The 22,416-nt window shown below is 46.2% G+C and overlaps 2 protein-coding genes across 10 annotated transcripts in view; one reads left to right on the top strand and one right to left on the bottom strand.

Moving 5' to 3' along the window:
• PEA15 (proliferation and apoptosis adaptor protein 15) overlaps positions 1-6,313 on the top strand; it is an 8,510-nt gene extending 2,197 nt beyond the window's left edge. The window contains exons 2-4 of the mRNA XM_082407680.1: positions 2,374-2,547; positions 3,935-4,090; positions 4,244-6,313. Coding sequence (XP_082263806.1) covers positions 2,376-2,547; positions 3,935-4,090; positions 4,244-4,308 — 393 coding nt within the window. The 5' untranslated portion in view covers positions 2,374-2,375 and the 3' untranslated portion in view covers positions 4,309-6,313. The remainder of the gene's footprint in view (positions 1-2,373; positions 2,548-3,934; positions 4,091-4,243) is intronic.
• Positions 6,314-7,626: 1,313 nt separating this feature from the next.
• The window catches only part of DCAF8 (DDB1 and CUL4 associated factor 8), a 43,276-nt gene continuing 28,486 nt past the window's right edge, over positions 7,627-22,416 (bottom strand). For all 9 annotated transcript variants that reach the window (XM_082405747.1, XM_082405745.1, XM_082405751.1 and 6 more), the window contains 7 exons: positions 16,545-16,617; positions 15,964-16,021; positions 15,344-15,451; positions 13,533-13,663; positions 9,847-9,966; positions 9,330-9,446; positions 7,627-8,705 (listed from right to left, as the gene is read on the bottom strand). In XM_082405747.1, coding sequence (XP_082261873.1) covers positions 8,589-8,705; positions 9,330-9,446; positions 9,847-9,966; positions 13,533-13,663; positions 15,344-15,451; positions 15,964-16,021; positions 16,545-16,617 — 724 coding nt within the window. In that variant the 3' untranslated portion in view covers positions 7,627-8,588. The remainder of the gene's footprint in view (positions 8,706-9,329; positions 9,447-9,846; positions 9,967-13,532; positions 13,664-15,343; positions 15,452-15,963; positions 16,022-16,544; positions 16,618-22,416) is intronic.

The following is a 22,416-nucleotide window of genomic DNA, read 5'->3' as shown; positions in this document are numbered from 1 at the left end:
CATACACATCCATTACCAGAACATCCAAACACACCCACAGATACCAGCACTGCCTCCTCCCTGTACCTGTGCCCACACCCAGGGATCAGCATCCATACAGAGGATTCTGGCACACACACATTCCCACCCCCATTTCTCTTACGGGCCTCACTGTATCTGTTTCACTCTCACAGAGAGCTCCTACTCACCGCCCCCAGCCTTTGTGGGTGGGTGTCTAATACACATTAATCCCTTCCCGCCCACCTCCCCTGTAAGTCTGTGTTTTCAATTCAGAGTCCTAAATCTTAACTCCTCCCAGGAGATACACACACACACACACACACACACACACACACACACACACACACACACTCTCCTCCCACAGGATCTCTGTATTTACAAACTCTTCTTCTATGTGAAAGCAGGGCACTATGGTCCTAAATCCTGTCCCATTTTCCAGCTAAGGGTTTGGTCGCAGGGTCTCCTCGACTGAGGCAGCCTTCTTGAGGGCATCTTGCCTCCTTCCCATGCTGGCCTTTTCTCTTCAGCTCTCTTCACACCCCCCCCCTCCATTATTATCCCCATCTCTGAAGCCTGTCCCCATCATTCCCCTTGTCTACATTACCCCCCCCCCCACCGCTTTTCTGTCCTTGGATTATCAGTGGAGGGGGGCGGGGGCTGGGCTCCAGAGCCTGCTGCTGTGACCTAGATTTCAAGGCGAGACGGTTCCTGGTGCTGACAGTCAGAGAGCATTGTTTCTGGCCCAGCCTGGCAGGGCCACCGCTGGGCCCTCTGTCTGGTTGCACCTGGGTGTGCAAGTGAGCATGTGTATAAGTGCCTGTTTCTTGTGGGGCTTATGCTGGCCCTGCTGCCTGGCTTATTGTGTGTTTGTGTCACAGTGCCTGCCACCAAGGGAGGCTTGTTTGTTCTGGTCCAAGTAGGGGGCTGGGAATGGGGCCTCCTGGGTGCATGCTTCTCTCCCTCAGTTTCCCTGCATGTAAGTGGAAATAAGGAATATGGGGTGTGTCAACTAGTCCCTTTCTGCTATATTCCCAGCCCATTGTTGGGGTGATTTGTGGGCAGTCTCAGTCAAGTACAAGGTCATCTAGCTCCTTGCCCCACCCCTTAGTCTAGCCACAGAGTGTTTATGGCATAATTTACTTTTTAAAATGCTTTACTTTTCTAATTATAAAAGAAATACATAGTCATTGTGGGGGAAAAAAAGCCCCTTTTTAAAACTCACCACTAGAGTTTCACATTTTATCAAATCCAGAAAGTTCATTCTAAGGTCTGACCTTCTTTCTTCCTGTCTTAGCCACAGTCCCTATCTTAGTGGAAGGAGGGCCTTGAATGTCCTCTCCCTTTTCACCTAAAAATCTTCATAGAAGAGGGATGGGGTGAAGGCCTAGATGAGATCCAGCCTTCCCCAGCCCCCTGTGGGAGGTCACGCTGAAGGTAGTGCCAGCCGGATGTTGATGCAAGCAGAAGTGGCAGCCCCCTTCCTGACAGACTTTCCCAAAGCTGCATCTGAACCCCTTCTCCCTGCCACCCAGCCAGCCTGGGAACTGGGCAGGGGGCCAGAGCCAGCCGCTTGGTATTCTTGGGCGCGGGGGCTGTAGGCATAGCACAAAGGCTAGGAGAAAGGGCTGTGTAGAGGCCCAGCAGCAATCAAGGGAGAAAATGGGCTCCGCAAAGGTGGGGGGAGCCCACTGCTTCACCCTCCCCACCCCCATCCTGAGACCTAATGACTGAATACAGGGCTGAGCACGGTGGGGCCAGGGGACCATTTGACCAGGCAACTAGGCATCTATCCAAAATGAGTCATTAGTGGGGTGGTGGGGAGTTGAAGTGAGGGACCCCCTTTGCTTCTGGGAAAGAATGGAAGCTAGAACATGAGCTCCAATCAACCTCCCCCAGCCCCTTCTTTTTAGCTTCTCACTGCCACAGCAAGCCTCTCCCCGGTCGTCGTTTTGGTGTGTTTTGTTTTGTTTGACAGGGGGAGGGGTTGCAGGTGGGTGGGGCGATTCTGGGGGGGACTTGGAGACTGCGGGTGAGAAAGTCGGGAGCAGGTTGCTATGGTAACCGCCTCCTCAGTCGGGGAGCTGTTGCCAGGGTTACTGTTGGGGGGGGGGAAAGGAAGAAAAAAGATGGTGGGGAGAAGGAGGTGTGACTTTTCACTCTAGACTCCAGCCTGGGCCCTAGCTTCCCAGTTTCTTCCTGTCTACTCCTACCTCCCTTAGGTCTTCCTTTTCTCCCTTCAGTCCTAGCCTCCCCAACCTCTGTGTTCCAGGCACTTGCCTGGTAGGGTAGAGGAGAGGTGGGTCGTGCCAGTGAGTGAACCAAACCCTGAACCTCAAGCTCAGCCTCCTCTCCCTTTGTTCTCCCCAACCCCAGTCATGGCCGAGTACGGGACCCTCCTCCAGGACCTGACCAACAACATCACCCTTGAAGATCTGGAACAGCTCAAGTCAGCCTGCAAGGAGGACATCCCCAGTGAGAAGAGCGAGGAGATCACTACTGGCAGTGCCTGGTTTAGCTTCCTGGAGAGCCACAACAAGCTGGACAAAGGTGGGGGAGGGGGACACAGGCATCCTACCATGAGCCATTCAGGCTCAGTTCATTCAGCAAATAGAAATGAGCTCAGAGCTCCTATACGAAGTGCACTCCTTTCTGACAAGGCAGGATAAGAGGGGTGCTCTAAGAGAGTAGAGGGGCTCTAGGGCAGTGGTCTTTACATTCTTCACGGTGCCCTTCTCAGTAAAAATATCATTCAGCAAAAAATGTTACTCAGATCCTACTGTGCTATCATATATATAATAGAACATTAAAATAGAACTTAAAAGTGATGAAACTTTAAAAAGTTCTAACATTTTCTTATTCACTTTTAGAGACCATTGCTCTGGAAAGGCCTTTGGGGAGGAACTGGTATTTAAGATGGCCCAGAAGGGCAAGTGGGATTTCAAAGGCAGGATCCAAAGGAGGACATGCTAGGCAGAGGAACATAGTATGTTTAGAAGTGGCTGGAAAGGTAAGTTAAGACTGTGTTGTGGAGGGCCTTGAGTGATAGGGTATTTGATAGGTGAGGTGAGTGACCTGAGAGCGCTTCAGAGATACTAATTTGTAGCATGGAATGAAGGGAGGGAGGCTGAAGGAGGACATGCTACACTTAGGACAGGGGTCCCTAGCGGTCCTATTAGGAACCAGGCCGCACAGCAAGAGGTGAGGAGCGGGCGCGAGTGAGCGAAGCTTCATCTACTGCTCACTCCCCATTGCTCGAATTACAGCTTGAACCATCCCACACCCCCCACCCACCCTGTCCATGGAAAAATTGTCTTCCACGAAACCGGTCCCTGGTGCTAAAAAGGTTGGGAACCGCTGACTTAGGGGACTGCTGTAGTAGAGGGGAGGAGCCAGGCAAGAAGGCATCTGCAATCTCCTAGAACTGGCCAACCCATGGACATCATCCCTCTGGTCATGTCTGTGCCTTCTCATTCAGAATTACCCTTCTCACTAGGCCCAGAATCTCTCCTGGGTTGTCTACAGATCCCACCCTTCTGGTCCCACATGTGCTGCTGGGAAATTCTGATGCTTGCTTGGAGGAAAAGTGAAAGAGGGACAGGGTGGATGTTGGGTATTTGGAAGCCCGGTTAATTTTTCTCTTCTCCCCTCCACTCAATGTGGAACCTGGTATTTAACCTAAATCCCTCATTCTAAATCTGTAATCTAGAAACTTCACTCATCAATGATCTGCCCTTCCTGGGAATAGTCCTCTGTACTGTTTTTTGGTGCTTTAGCTTTCTTTTCCTGGCTTAGTTGCCCCTCTTCTTCCAGTGTTGCCTCCTCCAATAACCAATGTGAGCAACTCAGTCTTGGTTCCTGAAGCCTAATCCAGCAGTGTAGGGGAAGCTGACCTCTACAGCCTAGCTCTGACCCTCAGTCTCCTGCCTTCCTCCAGACAACCTCTCTTATATCGAGCACATCTTTGAGATCTCCCGCCGTCCTGACCTACTCACTATGGTGGTTGACTACAGAACCCGTGTTCTGAAGATCTCTGAGGAAGATGAGCTGGACACCAAGCTAACCCGTATCCCCAGTGCCAAGAAGTACAAAGGTAAGAGGCCATGCCTTTAATATGTACCTCTGCCCCTCCCATGGATTATCTGTGGAATACCTGAATTTGGGGAGAACAGAGGCTTATGCTCAGTTAGCCTGCCTGCTGCCTCCCATGACTTCTGTCCCTGGACACATCCCTTTTTGCCCCCAGACATTATCCGGCAGCCCTCTGAGGAAGAGATCATCAAATTGGCTCCTCCACCGAAGAAAGCCTGAGCAAGGGGGAGGAAGAGGAGGAAGGTTGGACCTTCATCAGACCATTCTCTTCCCCCATCCTCCAGGGGAGGGGGCAAGGGCATCCCCCCCCCATCTACCCACTTACTAACCTGGTCCTAACCCCCTTACTGTGCGCGTGTGTGTGCGTGTGCGCACGCTCTGGCTGTCTGTCTATATGTCTAGCTCATCTAGTTCCTCCTCCATGTGAGGGGATGGGGGTCAGGGGCTGGGGGTGGGGGAGCTCAGTTTCCCCACTCTAGGGGGAGTTGGGGGCTATTTCTATGCAAATAGAAATGGGCACATTCCTCCTACTTCCCTTTCCTCCACTCTTCCCCCACCTCTCTAAAGTGTGGGAGCAGAAAAGGGCCTGTATTTTCCTACAATGAGGCGGCGAGGTAGGAGTGAGGCATGGGAGAGGTGGGTGAATCTAATGAAAAGCAGTGAGAGGGAAGATGAAGAGGCTACCCAACCCCCACCTGGAAGGGGCAAAGAAAAGCCAGAGTTTGTGTTTGTACCCCAAAGCTGGACTGGCTGAGGAGTCCAATTTCCAGTTGTTCCTCAGGTTGGAGGGCCTGGGCACCAGCAGGTCCCTTTTTGCTCCCCTCTCATGGGCCTACGGTGGGTATGAGCCAGGGACCTAAAGAGAGAGGATCACTGGATCCTTCCCTGGCCCCAAAGTTCAAACCCCATGGAGAACCCAGCATTAGATACCCTCTACCCACCTCTGCTCTGGAGAGACTGTGCTGGGAACATGCCCCATCACTGAGCCTGAGTGGGGATGAAGGCAGAGAGGAGTTCCCTGTTCCACTCCTTTACTCCTACTCAGACTGTTGCACAGGAGTCCCCTGAACCTAGGGAGGTTGGGGGATCGAGATCCTTAGGTTTTAACTCCAATCCTGCTCCCACTTACAGAGTCCCAACGTGGTTATCGCAGGCAACCTTCCCTCTCTCCATGATCTAGAACCCCCTCTCCCCCAAGCCAGAAAGAAGGGAAGAAGCTAACTACAGTGTTTTCCGTTGCACTGATCCCCAATTCAGTCCAGGAGGGGACTCGGTAACCCCTCTCCCTCAATATCCTGGCACCTTGGGCTTGTGAACGCCTCCTAGCCAAATCACTGGAGTACAGTGACCCCAGCCTCCTGCCTGTCCCAAGATAGCCCTCCCCACCCTGACCGTGCTAACTGTGTGTACATATATATTCTACATATATGTATATTAAACCCGCACTGCCATGTCTGCCCTTTTTTGTGGTGTCTAGCATTAACTTATTGTCTAGGCCAGGACGGGGGTGGAAGGGGAATGCTACAGTGAAGGGAGTGGCAGAGTCAAATTGCTACGTAGTCAAAACAAAAAAAAACTTTTTTAAACTTTAAATTCACATGCAATCTCAAGAGGCTATTTAGAGAAAGTTTAAGCTAGGAGCTTCTAGGATGTGGGAGCAAAACTTTAGTGGAGGGGAGAGCTGGCTGCTGGAAGAGGGAAGAAGCCAGACTGGTTGGAGAGCACCCTCTAATCCTAGCCTAGCCCAGCCCAACCTGCCTGTCCCCTCTGGCCACTGCTGCGGACACCTGCCTTAACACATACACCTCGAGTACTCCACAGTTTTGCCTTAAAGGACCTTCCCAAGTTTCCCCAGTCCTGTCTGGCTTCTCCCTCAAGGAGAGAGAGATACTTGTAGAATTGGGAGGGGGGAAATAAGCAGGAATTATCCTTCCAAGCCAGGATATGTTATGTGAGAACAAGTCTGAGAGAGAAAGGGGGTGGAGGGAGGGAATATATAAAGAGCCTTCCTTTGAAGAGAGAAGAGGATGAGATGGGAGAAGGGAGACAGGGTCATTTTCAGCGGAGTCTAGCAATTTCTCTGTGAGGCAAAATAATCTAAAAAGACTAACCTGCCCTCCCGCCCCCTATACTGCTGTGAGATTGCCCCTATCCTGTGCTCCTCTGTCTGCAGTGTGCACGGCCTTGTTCTAACCCTGGAATAAAGGTGATTGATTGTACTGTACCTAACTGATTCTAAATTTGTGTGAATGACCGGGATTTTTAAGCCTTTGGATGACTGGGGAGAGCAAAATTTACCCCCAAATCCTTAACTGCAGCCTGGAACAGAGGCCAGGAAAATACCCCTAGTAGGATCTCTGCCCTCTCTCATTTTCTAAGTATCACTGAACTGTGGGGCCTATTCCTTACACAGTCTCTTACTTACACAGTCTCCCATTGGAACCCAACCACTGGAAACATGGATATCCCAGACTGGACTTCCTAAAATTGTAATAAGACCAGGGCCAGGCACCTATACTGAAAGGAACAAAAATAGCCCATCATGAATGAATGGCGTGCTCGCTTCGGCAGCACATATACTAAAAATGAATGAATGGCTCACATATCACACACACAGCAGCAGTCAGGAAAAAAAAAAAAAAAAAAGGCTTTACTGAGAGAAAATACACAACAAATTCCAGAGTGCATGGTTTCAGCCCACTCCATCACCCCACCAGCAATAAGAATACAGACCACTCACGGTCACCACACATCCACTACCTCAGGGAGGAAGTACAGCAGCTAACATCTGGTCTGAGAGCTGCTAGGAAAAGGGGCAGGAGGAAGGAGTATCTGAAATTCCACCCTTTCACTCCTCCCTTCCTTCCTGGCCTGTTCTAGTAGAATCTGACTGTCCCAGGATGCAGAATTCCTGGTTGGGGGCAAAGAAATAGCAGCAAAAGCATTTAAGGGCAAGAATTCAACTGGGACTTTCATAATTAGTGACCAGTGATACAACAGGTGTCTGAGCCCCAGCCACCTTACTCAATCCTTAGATTAATGACTCGTCCCTTCAATCCCAAGATAGGAAAAGGTAGACAAGGTATAAAGTCAAACCCAGGAGGTCTTTCGCTATACTCTTCCATTAGGAAGGGAGCTGGTGTGGAGTTGTATAGTTTAAAGAATCAAGCAGCTAAAGGTAAGAGTGAGTGTGTCTTCTGTCACACACAGTATTAGGAGAGACGGTCTGCAGTGGCAGAACCCTTCCTGAAGTCACAGTTCAGTCAAGTTTTGAAGATGAGCCAGTCTCTGGTTAGCAGAGCCATCCTGGGAACCCCCACAAGACTTAAGCAGAGGTAGGATATCTGGAGCAAAGAGATGAAAGGGGCTTCCCAACCCTGAAACCATGGTAGGAAAGCAGGAAAGGGCAGAATTCAGGATCCTTCCATTCTTGAGCCTCCTAAAACGTAAGGGTTAAGCCCTAATCTCCAGTGGCCATGCATAGAGGGTAGGCCGACCCCAGGTGATACCTCCACATCATTACTCTCACTCACTCTCTCCTGTAAGTCCCTTTATTGCAGTCATAGAGAATATATAGGTATTTAAACTTCAACAATAATTTTAACATGATACATCCAATTTTGACTTGCTTTTTAATATATTTATAGATATAAAATTAGGCCTCTAACAGTGATAGGGACAGGGAGATTGCTGCCACCAAACAACTTTTTTTTTTTTTAAGTAACAGAAGAGGTAATGACCTTCCTATTCTTCCACTTCTGTCCCTCCTCCCACCTCCCCCCAACCTCCCTCACCAGACCTACTGAGGGGGTGATGGGATGAAGAGAAGAGAGTGAAGGATACATAATCAAGTGCAAAACACTGTGATAAGTACAGAGAATGAATGGGGTGGAAAAGAAAGTGAAGAGTGTGGGATGGTTAGGTGCTCTAAGGACTCCCCAGAAAAACAGGATCCTGGGATGGGGTTGCTCAGGGGGAAGAAAAAACAATGCAACTGTCATAGAATTTTAAAAAATAAAGGAAATAAAGTCAAAAACCTAAACCAAAGAGAGAGTGGCATTTCTACCACCCCCAGTCTGGCCCCTTGGTACTGAACAGCCAGTTATCCCCCCACCCCCCACCCAAGAAACAAGGGAGATCAAAGAAAAGGAAACCCCGTTCCCTACCCCAAACCAGTTAACAAAATAGGCTCCCCCCTCCCCCAAAAAAAGGCTTTGGGGAGAGGCCATTTCTGCCAAGTCCTATGCACCTCTCCATGGAACCCCATTCCAGGGCTCAATTCCCACTTCTAGATACTCTGTAGGTTTGCTCCCCTCTGGCTTGTCCTCCTGGGATGTCTTTTTTTTTCTTTTTTTTCTTTCTTTTTTTTTTTTTTTTTAAATCTAAAGCAAAAAAGTCCAAAGTGCGTTTCTGCTGAATGTTAGAGCCTGGGACAGGAAAGGGCTGCCCAGGCAGGATCGGGTTGGCAGCCCCAGCCTGCCCCTCCTGGGTACGAGGCCTCAGGATGGCATGCACTGCACCCGGTCAGGGCCCTCCTCCTCGTCCGATGTATCTGAGGAGCTGGGAGACTCATCCGAGTCTGCGTCTGTGGCCCCAACCCCAGGTTCTCGCCAGCGCTGTAGGATGGAAAGGCTTATTAGTAATTTCCCTGGAACAAGGACAAGCCTGTTAGGTCTCAGCTATAATTTACATGCTCTAGGCCAGGGGTCAGCAGAATTTTTCTTAAAGAGCCAGATAGTAAATATTTTAGACTCATGGGCCGTATCTCTGTCACAACTATTCAACCCTGCTGTTGTAGCATAAAAGCAGCCAGACAACACATAAATGAATGGGTGTGGCTGTAGTCTAATAAAACTTTATTTACAAAAAGCAGGCACTTGCCCAAACTGCCACAGTTTGCTAACCCCTGCCCTAGGCCTCTTCTGGCACAAGAGAAAAAACAGAAGACACCTGAGATGACTTATTTCTTCTCAACTCCTTCCCCACCCTCATGCCTTTGCCTTTGTGAAGACAGCCCTGCGCATGCGTGGTGATGGAGAACACAAAGCAGACACCACCTATTTCTGCTAGTGGCTCTTCCAAGGCTACATCAAAACTCTGATGGGGATGGGGAATAATGGATAGGAAACCCAACTAACTCCACCTGATTCCTCCTAAAGCAGTGAGAAGTATGCACTGGAACATTTTACCCTCTTGAGAGGGTCAATGCCCTTGGGAGCTCACTTCCCACTCCAGCTTACCCGGTGATGGCGTCTTTGTCTCAGGTGATGCATGAGGAACCAGAGCATGTGGCTATCAAACAGGTCGGTGTGGTGTAAGCTATCTTCATCCCGTTCCCGCTTGTTCTTCTTAATCACCTGGAACCAAAAAGGGTTGGGGAAGTGGGTAATGAATAGGAACCCTGGACCTGATCAGAAAAGGCTGGTGTTCTAGCCCAGGAAAATCTTCCCTTAGAAACTACTGAGCTGGAGTATAGCTAGATTCCATTAAGAAAGGATGCCCCAGGTTCATCCACTGAGAAGATGGATGATTCTTCCTAAAGATGTCCCCTCTACCATAAACTAGATGCACTTCAAAGCTGCACCCTGGACCCCTGGACTGGGACTGTTCCTAGAGAGGCAATGACAGGAATGTGGGGGAGGTTAGAGCAGTGCCTTTAAAGAACTGTACAGCAAGTTATTCCTTCCTATGACAATGAAAACTCCTCTAACAGTATGTGGATAAGCAGAAAGAAGAAATCTATAGTCAGCTACTTACATCCTTTAACCCTGTAAGTTCAGTGGAAGTTTCAGCTGTGGGTGCCCAGATCTTGACATCATGGTCTAGGCCACTGGTTGCCAGCACAGGCAGGTGAGGGTGGGGCTCAAGACAGTTTACCTGGTCAGGAGTAAAGGAAAACATAGGCTCAGGGGTATGTGGCAATACGGTTTAAAAACCACTACTCACCTTGAACCAAACAACTGTCCTTGATAAAAGTTAAGGCAGCTGCTGGGAAGACAGGCCCACCCATCATAAGCCTAGGCCAAAGGGCCCTCGGGGTGAAAGAAACACTGGACACAGACTGGGTATAAGACCAGGCCTATCTCTCACTTCCTAGGTTTAGGTAGGGGTGGCCTCATCCTCAGACATAGCTCTAGGGGTGGGCGGGTGACTGGCCAAGCATACTGCTGGCTTCACAAAAAGGCAGTGAGGTTCAGATGACCTCATTCTCTCCAGCTTCCAAAGCTCCAACTTGCCCCAGTCTGGAAAAAAACATCTCAGTGGCTTTCACCAAGTGGCAAATACATTTTTAAAAATGAAGAAAGCAGCAGCTGCTGCTGAGCCCCCAGAGAAGACTCAGAGAACAATTACATTCCACAGTTTACTAGAACTGGAAGAAGGCATAGGCTGGGAAGAGGCTGAGCCTGAAGAGTACTGGGGTAGTGGAGACACATATCTGCTTGAGAACCCTGCACACCCCAGGAGACAGCATTCTGCTGCCTGCCATGAAAGCACAACAGGCTCAGCTATAGGACAGCACGGTGCAGTGAGGCAGCTTCCTGGGGCACCCACAGCCTCAAGCTCAGCCACCCTCTGGATATATTCACTGAGCAGGAGGAATGAACTGCAGCAGCCGAGGCAAAGGCCTTCTGGCTTAGGCAGCCTCCTTCTTTCCAAAGGCACCCATGCCCCCTGCTGTCTGACTTGGAAACATCAGCCTTCCTGGCAGAGCAGGGCAGCTACCACCCCCACCGGAAGAGCTGGTCCCAGATCTAGCTGCTAAAGCATTTTTGGGCTTTTAGTCAGATGAGGAATAGATGGCAAAAGCATCCAGAAGGAAGAAGGTGTGGTCCTAGCCACTCCTCACCTCACCCCACCCCACCCCGTCTTGCAGCTGCAGTACAGTCCAAGAAAACAACCCCTGGCAAACAGCCTCTTAGTTCTCTCTGGACCAACCTTCTCTGCCTCGCCTGCACATGCAGAGAGCAGCTGATGGGAAGGCAGGGTCAGCATGGAAAATAAAACTGACATACTGACTTCCAATCTTCTTTGTCTTCCATTTTACAAATAAATTCTCAGAAAACACTGAAGCTAAGTCTGAGTCTAAGAGTAAAGCAGAAACCACATTTCCCTTCTTTCTTCTTTTACTCCACATATCAGCTCATTTCAAAGTTTGTATTTGGGCTCTTTTAGGCAGTGTGGAAGAGGTTCCAGCATCTGGAGCAGAGGTGGCACTAGAGAGAAAAACTCCATTGCCAGAAAATATTATCAAAAGATATGTGACAACCTAACACATACAAACTTGAACTCGTTCATCCATCTCCAGATAAGCCCTTGCTACCCTTCTAAACTCTGACCTAGCTGTGCTTGACAAGTCAGCAAAACAAAAAGGCACAGGGGAGAAATTCCTTGGAACTTAAGACTAAGGACAAAGCCAATGGCAAGAGAGTAAGTTACACATAGTACCTGAGTTGGAGCTTGCAGGAGAAGCCAACAGAGAGCTTCTGAGCCAGAATACCTGGTCACTTCACCCGACCTGTCTGCATGCCAGGACTTATCCTGTCAATAATGCCTGAGCAGAGAAAAGAGCTCTGATCTTAGACGACTGGGCTGAGGGATGCAGGGGATGGGATAAAGGAGCAAAGTGCTTTTGGGAGACTAAGGATTGTCCTTTGACATCACCCCCCACCCTTGTCCCCGAATGGAAACAATGAAAGGACTAGAGTTTGAGCCAAAAACAGAATCGAGAGACCTGGGCAAGTTGGATGAGAATTTCAAAGATCCCTTCTGGTTCTAATAGTCTACTTAATGATATAGTCTGCATTCAGGCTGGCGCTGGTGACCCCACTGCTGGGAGGTTAGCACAAAAAATCAGGAGCCAAGTGAGGACCACAGAGATCATGCAGCTTACACAGAGGCAGGAAGAAGCCAGGAATCTCGCTGCAGGGTGCAGTCTTTATACCTCTTGTTCTAGTACCTCACTCTTATGACCACTAAAACTCAGGCATGGGACCCACCCATCCTACGCAAATGCCCTCCCAACCTGAGCACCTGGATTAATTATCAAACCCTGACACTGGCTAAGCTGAAAGGAGATTGGCCTGTAGAGTGATTCTGGACAACAGACAAGTGCTGGCCTGAGGGAGGGCATTCAGCCCTGCATCTCTCTAGAATGCAATGCAAGACAATAGTTTATGATCAATAAAAGATTCACTGGCCCCTTTTGGCTTTCTTATGACTACATGCCTACTGCAGAATTCTCATTAAAACTCCAGTGTTTTGGGTTTGTTCACTACAGATGATAGAAGAAGACCTATGGAAAAGTAGGAAATGAAGCAGGCAACAGTGAGACACACCTTCAAGTTCTAGACTCTTCTCCACTTATATTCAAGCCATAGAAGCCTTGGGTCTATACTGGTCCCAGGTCCCCAAAATTTAGAGGAAACCAGAAGAAAGTCTGAAATAGCCTCACACCAGGATAAGAGACACACAAGAAGAAATGGGATCCCAACTGCAATGAACCATTCTAAACTCTAACACCACTCTGGATAAACCTCATCAAGAGATGGCTGGGTTCTTTGTAGCTCCCCACAGCTTAGGAGGAATGAAAAGGAAGAAAGAATAAGCATCTGAGCCATCCCTTAGAAGCTCTTAACAAGACTATCTTGGGTAGTCAGTAAAATGTAGTTGCCCAAACTGCCTCTTTCTTATCTTCTGCAGTCTGAAAACCTTGTAATAGAAAGCTACTGAATCCTTCTTGACTCTAGGTCTCAAAAAAAAAACCCAAAAAATTTATGGTTAGCTAGATGCATCCTAAGAGCTGACCACCTTTCACTCCCCAACTCACGATCCTCAGGCTTCCTTTTTGCCCTATCTCTATGGAGGCTGTCTGTAGAACTCAAAGGACAGGCAGACTATGATATGATCATGGGTTGTATAGCAGTCAAACAACAAAAATGGTCACGGGGGCGGGAGCATATTTCTCTCTCCCTATATATGCATACATATTATGTGTGTTTGTATCAATATACAGACCATATTCTGATTTTCCCAACTGTCAGAAAAAATGCTCCTTCTAGCTTGTATCCGCTAATCCAGGATCTATTCAAGATCACTACTTAGCTACCTACTACAGCGTGTAGGATGGTGTGCCCTGAACACTAATGCTTTTGTTTTGGAAAAGGTCCATGCCTAAAGATACCTCACTCAGGCCAGAGGTTCTTCCCTAAAATCCCTTTCTCCTCTTAATAAACCGTGCTGTAGAGGGGCAGAAGACAGGAAAGGGAAGAAAATACTCCATTAAAACCTTAGCACCCCCAGACTATACTGTCTTTTTATTTAGCTGTTTAGAGCTCTAAGATGTGGTATTACATTGTCAGAGTGAGAATTCAGTGGCCCTGTTAAAGCCTACCTTAATGACTGGAGAGAGTAGGAAGCCAGCCAGCCCAGCACACCATACTCACCACGCCTCCCTTGTCCCCCTCCATGAACTGAATGATCTGGCAGGATGATTTCTCCCAGAGGAAGATGTGCCCGCAGTCACTACCGCTCACCACAAACTCACTCTTGGGGCCATAGAAATTGACGCCTTTCACTGAAATGACAAATGAAGGAATAAACCACATGAGAGTTGGCATCAGGCCGACATATATTTACCTCACAGGAAATATAGTTATTCACAAATCTAAATCAGCTAAGAGCCAAAGAATTTCTTTCACTTTCACAAAACAAATCAAGGGATTATGCATGTATAATAGACAGAATAAGAATCACACCAGTTCCAGAGACTATTTATATTCTCCTAAAGAGGTCCATAGAGCTGAGGAGTTTGCAGTCCTTAGCAACAGCCTCAGTCTCATTAGTTTGCACCCTACGGAGCAACCATAGGCCTCACTAACGCCTCACCTGTCCCAACCTGAATGGCCCCAGCTCTGTCCACTCCTAGGCAGCACTGTCCTATGCCTTAGGATTATCCTTGGTATGTGTGCTTCACTGGTACCTTGTCAATGCTTCCTAGGTCATTAGGTGACCTAAGACTGATGGAGGTATATGCCACAATTGCCTATAAGAAGCACCTGAACTGTGCTTGTTGCCAAGACTCTGAACAACAGGGCTCCACCCTCTGAAATTAGTAAGAGAAGCCAGGAGTCCCAGTGGCTACGTCCAGTTCCATACCAATCATGAGACTGGAACACTTTCTTCTGTATGCCCAAGGACTAAGATCCAAGTACAGGTTTTTCCCTCTCCTCTCACCAGCTCAAGAGAAAAAGGAAAACTAACTGCTCTCCCCAGTCAACATTATGACAGACATCTGATAGGAGCACTAATAACAACAAAGAGCAGTGATTCCAACTTTTCTGTATATTAGAATCAAAGGGAGCTTTTTAAAAATCCTAATCAACGTGCACCCCATACCAATTAAGTCAGAATGGATGGGTATGGAAGCCAGGCTTCAGTATCTTTAAAAGATTGTCAGGTGACTTCATTGTACAGCGAAGTTTGGGAAGCACAGACAGAACAAAAAAGGCCAATCGTCACAGCAAACTTGGGTGAGGTGCTATCACCATTTCTCCTCTTCTGCCTCATTCAAAAGAATTTCCTCCTCTTCCCTGTAAGTACAAGCTCACCCCCTTATTTTAGGCAATTCAGTGCCACTAAGGAGGGCTTTCCCAAACTCCCTAATAAGTCTTTTAATCCTGAAGCTACCTGAAATCATAAGAAAAATATAGTCAGTCTAGTCTCCTTACATCCAGACCAAGTAACATCACTGTAGTGGTGAGAGATGCTCCTGAGCCCTCTCTCCTCTAGCACAGGAGGGCCTATGAAAACTCCAGCCCAATTAGGCTTGTTGTCACTTGGTGACAGGTGGCCTACTCCTTTAGGTAGTTCTTTTTTTTTTTTTTTAATTTATTTTATTTATGGCTGTGTTGGGTCTTCGTTTCTGTGCGAGGGCTTTCTCCAGTTGTGGCAAGCGGGGGCCACTCTTCATCGCGGTGCGCGGGCCTCTCACTATCGCGGCCTCTCTTGTTGCGGAGCACAGGCTCCAGACGCGCAGGCTCAGCAATTGTGGCTCACGGGTCCAGCCGCTCCGCGGCATGTGGGATCTTCCCAGACCAGGGCTCGAACCCGTGTCCCCTGCACTGGCAGGCGGATTCTCAACCACTGCGCCACCAGGGAAGCCCTAGGTAGTTCTTATTTGCACAACCTGCATGAGATACTGTGGTTCTTCAAACCAACAGACTTGGGGTACAGAAACCTAGAAAGACAGCCTCACCTGTGGCGTTATTTCTGTGGCCCTTATATCTCTTAATATACTGGGCCCCATCACTGTGAGAGGAGTTGAAGAGGTAAATGTCTTCATCATTGTAACTGGCCAGGAGCTCTGCCAAGAACAAGCACACAGCAGTGAAGGCAAAGGCTGAAAAAAGCTAGGACCAGGAGTTGGGGGTTGGGGTGGGGCTTCTTGCCAGTAGTGCCCCCTCCTAATACCCAGGTATAGCACCCATCTTACTCAGTTGGAACAGCAGGCAATTCAGGTGTCTAGGGTAGACTAGGAACACGCTGCCAACCCAGGGGTAGCAGAATGCTCAGGAAGATCATACCCATTTATTCAGGAATGAGTCAAAGGCATAAGAACCTGCTCAACCAAATAGTCTGGGCTTTAGGACAAGCCCTGCCAAATATCATCTGCAGCATTCTGCAAGTGCCTGGCATCTCCAAGGGTCATCTGCTGCATCCTCCCGCTGTGTGCTCACCATCAGCAACTACTCCCCAGCTGCTCCACTCGGAGCTATAGCACAGTGGTGAGCACTGGAGGGCACATGCCTCACTGGCTCAGCAGCTCCCTAGACAGAGGGGGCATGCCAGCCTAGGAGCTGGGCCCTGCTCACGTACCTGTGCCGTCGTGGCTGTACACAAGACAGGTGATGTTTGCTTTGGACTCACTGTTCACCTGCAATAAGGAGCAGATACTGACTGATGCCCCACCCCCCCCATTTGTTATACCACCTTCAGGAAACAGGTTTTCCTTCCAACTCCCCTATATCTTCTCCCAGAGATAGATAGATATAGAGACAGAGATAGAGAAAAAGAGAGGGAAAGGGAGAGAGAGAAAGATAGACAGAGAGACAGAGACAGGAGTACAACTGATGAAACTTGACCACCTTGTGGGGAGAGGTCTTTCTACTGGTTGTCTTCTGTGTGCTAGCCATTTCATATATACATTATCTCATTAGGCCTTACCATCGTGGTACAAGGCAGTTATCTGTATCTCTATTTTGTCAATAAGAAAACTGAGGCTAACAGAGGTAAGGTGACTGCCCAAGACCACAAAACTGGTAAGTGGCAGAGCCAGGATTCAAATCCAGGTGTCTGACTCCAAAGTCCAAGCTCTTCCCACCATACCAACAAGTTTGGGGGCAGGCTTGGGGTTGAGTCAGGGAAGCCTGGAGCCACTGGCCCTTCATGAATCTTACCAGGTGATGAGGGCAGAATTTCTTGAGTACTCCATTGTTTTCATTCTCATCAATTTTCCTCTGGTCATAAATCCTACAGTGGAAGAAGCAATGAAAATGTCAAAATTTACAAACATCCCCTGAAGAGTTGCAATTCGATGCAGTGGCAGGAACACCAGTCAGCTGGATGTCAGGACAGATAAAGGACATTCCCCAATTAAGCTTCTGGCTCAGGTTCTTCCTCAAAAATCTTCTTCTCCCACCCCTCTTCCAAACCAAAACTCTTATCCAGGTACTTCTCATTTCAAGTAGTAATTCTAAATTATATTATTTTGAAGTGGCTTATCTCTTCTCTCAGCTTTTGTATCATTTACTGTTTATCTGCACTGAAATAACATTATTATAGAGCCTTTTGCATGTATGTTGCCTCCCCAGTACGGTTTATTACTCATGGGCAGAGACCATGCTTTATGTAAGTCAGTGGGTCTTCAATCCTTTTTTGAAATTTTATTTGGCTAGTTCTTCCCACAACTATTACAAACCAACAACTATATCTCAAGACTCCCTCTCTCCTTCCTTCATTCTCATCAAGCATCAAACTACCTTCACCTTCCTCATCTTACCAATCCAAACTTTAATCATTTGTGCAACTATTTATGATACATGGATTAGATGCCAAGTATTATGCCAGGTGCTAGAAATATAGTGAGGAACAAGACAGATCTAGTCCCTGTCTTCACGCATCAGTCTCCTCCAATCTCAGAGTCTCATTCCTCCACAGCTGCTCTTAATCTCATCCCTCCAAGGACCTTGGTTTGATTGATTAGTCCATTTCTCACTGATTAGTCCTCTTCCTCACCATTGTCTGCCCATTTTCTAAAAATCCTTCCACTGACCTTTCCTACTCTGGCTTTTTCTATCCTTCCCCCCTGTAGTAAAATTACTGAAAAGAGCAATCTGCATTCAACATTTTCACTCCCTCACCTCCTATTCATTTCTCGTTCCATTCTAATCTAGCTTTGGCCTTCAACTCACTACTGAAACTTCTCTGGCTAAAGTCATCAGTAACCTAACTGCCAATACCAAAAAGATACTTTTTTAGGCCTTTCTCTCTTGTCTTGACATTGTTCATTACTCCTTCCCTGAAACACTTTCTTTCCTTGATGTCCAACCACTCCTTAATGTTGTTCATGGGCTTGTCTTTGTCTACCCCTTAAATGCTGATGTTCCTCAAAGGTCTGGTCTTAAGTTCTCCTCTGATTCTACATAAGGAAATTTTAAAACCTAGAGTTCAAGTATATGTGAATGCCCAGAAACTGTGCTTATGTGTATTTTTCCTGGGAGAAGGGATCATGGTTCTCCTTATATTCTCAAAGAGGCCAGAGACTCAAAAGGGAGGAAGAATTCTGCTCTATACTTTCTTTTGGTAATCAAATTCCATTACCAACACTTTACCACCTATATGTGGATATGTCTCTTAAATCTGTGTCTCCAGCCCACACTTGTTCTGAGTGAGCTCTAGATTTATATCCACGTGCCAAATGAATGTTGTAACGGAATGTCCAAAAGTAAAATCATTCTCCTTTTTAAGCTAAGATCATTCTAGACCTACCCTTTCCCCCAAATCTTTGTTAATGGCACCATCCTAAATTCAGGTGGCCAAACCAGAAATCAGGTCCTTTCTCTCCTATGTATCTAGTTTCTTTCCTGTCAATTTGACTTCCTGGGTATATTTCTTGACTATATCTGCTTTCTCCACCCTTAGGCATTTTTTGCCTACATTATTTATAGGAATCTTCTGATTTCCTTGCTCATACTGTCACCAGAATTATGTCTAAAATGAAAAATTTAATGTAAATTCCCTGCTTAAATCTCTTCAGTGATTTTGTACTTTCTACTAAATAAAGTCCAAACTACTTAGTATGGCTGCCTACCACTTCTCAAAGATCCTATACATTATACAGAAAACAAAAAAACTATGCTTCCTTGAACATACCATGTCACATCTTGTTATCCTAATTCTACACATATTGTTCCCTCTACCTGAAATACTTCCCATTTGTCTTTAATATTTCCTCTGTGAGAAAGAACAGCATAGTGAAATGGTTTCCACCATATTTAAGGCATCTGAACTGAGTTCAGATACTATGCTACTTACTAGATGAGCAATACTGGGTAAGTTACTTAATATTTTTAATCCCTATATATATCTGCTTCTCCCGAATCCTCCTTGAAGGCAGAAACTATGTCTAGTCAAGTGTGTACCTAGCACACAACAAATGCTCAGTAAATGCTGGATGAATAAACGAACAAATCAATGTATGTTTGTATTCTCCATAATCCATTAATATCTTGCATAAATAGACTATCCAGGAAATGTTTTTTAAATGAACCAATAAAAAAAGAAGACAAATAGGAGACTGCTGTACTACCAATTACTACTCTTCAGCAAATATAGCAGCTGATAATCAGATTTTTTTCCCTCTAAACTAAGTCTAAATCAACAGCTCTCAAATGTCACTAAGCCATCATTATCTTCCCAAGTCATCAAATTAGTAAAAAATTTTAAATATTCAATATCTTGTTGTATGGACCATTCCGTGTTCCTCTGTATCCAATGCTCTTCTTTATGAGGAAATCCTTACCTACCCTCCCCTTTCTTCCATAAGTATTTATTAAGAACCTACTATATTCTAGATATGATGCTTGAAACTAGGGGTTGGCAAACTTTTTTTTTTTTTAATTTATTTATTTTATTTAATTTTTGGCTGCGTTGGGTCTTCATTGCTGCGCGTGGGCTTTCTCTAGTTGCGGCGAGTGGGGGCTACTCTTCATTGCGGTGCGTGGGCTTCTCATTGTGGTGGCTTCTCTTGTTGGGGAGCACGGGCTCTAGGCACGCAGGCTTCAGTAGTTGTGCACAGGCTTAGCTGCTCTGCGGCATGTGGGATCTTCCTGGACTAGGGCTCGAACCCGTGTCCGCTGCAATGGCAGGTGGATTCTTAACCACTGTGCCACCAGGGAAGCCCCAAACTTTTTCTTAAATGGCAAGGCAGTAAATATTTTAAGCTGGCAGGCCATCCAGTCTCTGTCACAGTTTCCAGACTCTGCCACTGTAGCATACCATGGATATATGTGAACAAATGGCTATGGCTGTGTTCTAATAAAACTTTATTTACAAAAACAGGGTAGACTGCCAAGCCCTGTGCTAGACAGTGGTGATACAAAGATAAATACAAAAAAATTCCCCTATTATCTGTGCATAGGACAGGACCTTGACATTAAAAAAAATTTTTTTTTTTAATTTTTAAGACTTTGTTTTCTTAAAGCAGTTTTAGGTTTACAACAAAACTGAGAGGGCAGTATAGAGGTTTTTCATACACTCCCTACCCCCACACATGTACAGCCCCTCCCATTATCAAAATCACTCAGCAAAAACGGTAGGTTTTTTTTTTTAAACCAAGGATGAACCTACACTGACATATGATAATCACTCGAAGTCTACAGTTCACCTGAGGGTTCACTCTTGTACATTCTACAGGTTTGGACAAATGTATAATGACGTATATCCATCATTATAATATCACAGACTACTTTCATTGCCCTAAAAATCCTCTGTCCTCTGCCTATTCATCTCTCTTGCCCCACCCCACCCCTGGCTACCACTGACCTTTTTCTTATTTCCATAGTTCTGCCTTTTCCAGAATGTCATACTGTTAGAATCATACAGTATGTAGCCTTTTCAGATTGCTGACTGGCTTTTTTTTTCACTTAGTAATATGCATTTAAGTTTCCTCCATGTCTTTTCATGACTTGATAGCTCTTTTCTTTTTAGTGCTGAATAATATTCCATTGTCTGGATATACCACCATTTATTTATCCATTCATATACTGAAGAACACCTTGGTTGCTTCCAAGTTTTGGCAGTTATGAATAAAGCTGCTATAAACATCCACGTACAGGTTTCTGTGTGGACATAACTTTTCAACTCCTTTGGGTAAATACCAAGGAGCTTGACTGCTGGATTGTATGGTACCAGTGTGTTTAGTTTTGGAGAAACCATCAAACTCTCTTCTAAAGTGGCTGTATCACTTTGCATTCCCACTAGCAATGTATGAGAGTTCCCGTTGCTCCACAGTACTCACCAGCATTTCGTGCTGTCAGTGTCCTGGATTTTAGCCACTCTAATAGATGTGTAGTGGTATGTCACTGTTGTTTTAATATGCATTTTCCTGATGACATATAATGTGGATCATCTTTTCATACACTAGTCATCTGTGTATCTTCTTCAGTGAGGTGTCTGTTAAGGTCTTTGGCCCACTTTTTAATTGGGTTGTTTTCTTGTTGTTGAGTTTTAAGAGTTCTTTGTATATTTTGGGTAACAGTCCTTCATCAGATGTACCTTTTGCAAGCATTTTCTCCCAGTCTGTGGCTTATCTTCTAATTCTCTTGAAAGATAGTGTCTTTCACAGAGCAGAAGTTTTTAATTTTAATGAAGTCTAACCTATCAATTACTTCTTTCATGGATGTCTTTGATGTTGTATCTAAAAAGGCATCACCGAGGGACTTCCCTGGTGGCCCAGGGGTTAAGAATCCGCCTGCCAATGCAGGGGACACGGGTTCGATCCCTGGTCCGGGAAGATCCCACATGCCACGGAGCAACTAAGCCCGTGTGCCCCAACTACTGAGCCTGTGCTCTAGAGCCCACGAGCCACAACTACTGAGCCTGCGTGCCACAACTACTGAAGCCCACGCGCCTAGAGCCCGTGCTCCGCAACAAGAGAAGTCACTGTGATGAGAAGCCCGTGCACCACAACGAAGACCCAACACAGCCAAAAATAAATAAATAAAATAAATTTTAAAAATAATAATAATTAAAAAATAAAAATAAAAAGGCATCACCGTACCCAAGGTCTTCTAGGTTTTCTCCGATGTTATCTTCTGGAGTTTTATAGTTTTGGGCTTTACTTTCAGGTCTATGATCCATTTTGAGTTAACTTTTGTGAACTGTGTAAGGTCTATGTCTAGATTCCGTTTTTACACGTGGATGTCCAGTTCTTTCAGCACCATATATTGAAGAGACTATCTTTTCTCCATTTGTTGCCTTTGCTTCCTTGTCAAAGATAACTTGACTGTATTTATGAGGGTCTATTTCTGGGCTCTCTATTCTGTTCTTTTGATCTACTTGTCTATTTCACCAATACAATGCTGTCTGAATTACTGTAGCTTTACAGTATTGATAGGTCTTGAAGTTGGGTAGTATCAGGCCTCCAGCTTTGTTCTTCTCTCTCAATACTGTGTTGGATATTCTGGATCTTTTGTCTCTCCACACAAACTTTAAGAATCAGTTTGTCGATATCCATAAAATAACTTGCTGTAATTCTGATTGGGATTGCACTGAATCAATAGATCAAGTTGGGAAGAACTGACATCTCCACATTATTGAGTCTTCCTATACCCTGGACATTTTAAATCAAATAAAGAATGGTTTCAGCACTGTCTCAACACCCTTACTGCATTTCTCTCCACAGGCCTCCAGGTGCCCACTAACTTGTTACCTTAAGCCTCTCTCTTCCCTCACCTCCTCTTCCCCCAACTTGCCTTTAATCTAGTGTTCTCTCAATGTTGCTGATAAAGATAGAGGAGCAAAGTGACTATTTATTGACTGTGTTTTATAAACCAGGGCCTATACCAAATCCTTTAGCAATAAATTTACATGTCAACCAATCACACTGCCAAATCTATCACCACAGGATTCATTCATCTGATACATTCTCCTTTTCTTCACTCCTGCAAATTCTTAAACCAACCTAAACAGGATTTAGTAGCAGAAACTCAAATCTATGCCACCCTCCACTTGCCTACCTTTTTTCTTTCTCCCTGCCCATCCCCCCTT

The sequence above is a fragment of the Balaenoptera borealis genome, assembly GCF_965194805.1.
Source record: "Balaenoptera borealis genome assembly, chromosome: 1".
NCBI classification, from domain to species: Eukaryota; Metazoa; Chordata; class Mammalia; order Artiodactyla; family Balaenopteridae; genus Balaenoptera; species Balaenoptera borealis.
The sequence above is the reverse complement of the archived record's forward strand: the minus strand, read 5'-3'. Positions and strand labels throughout refer to the sequence as shown.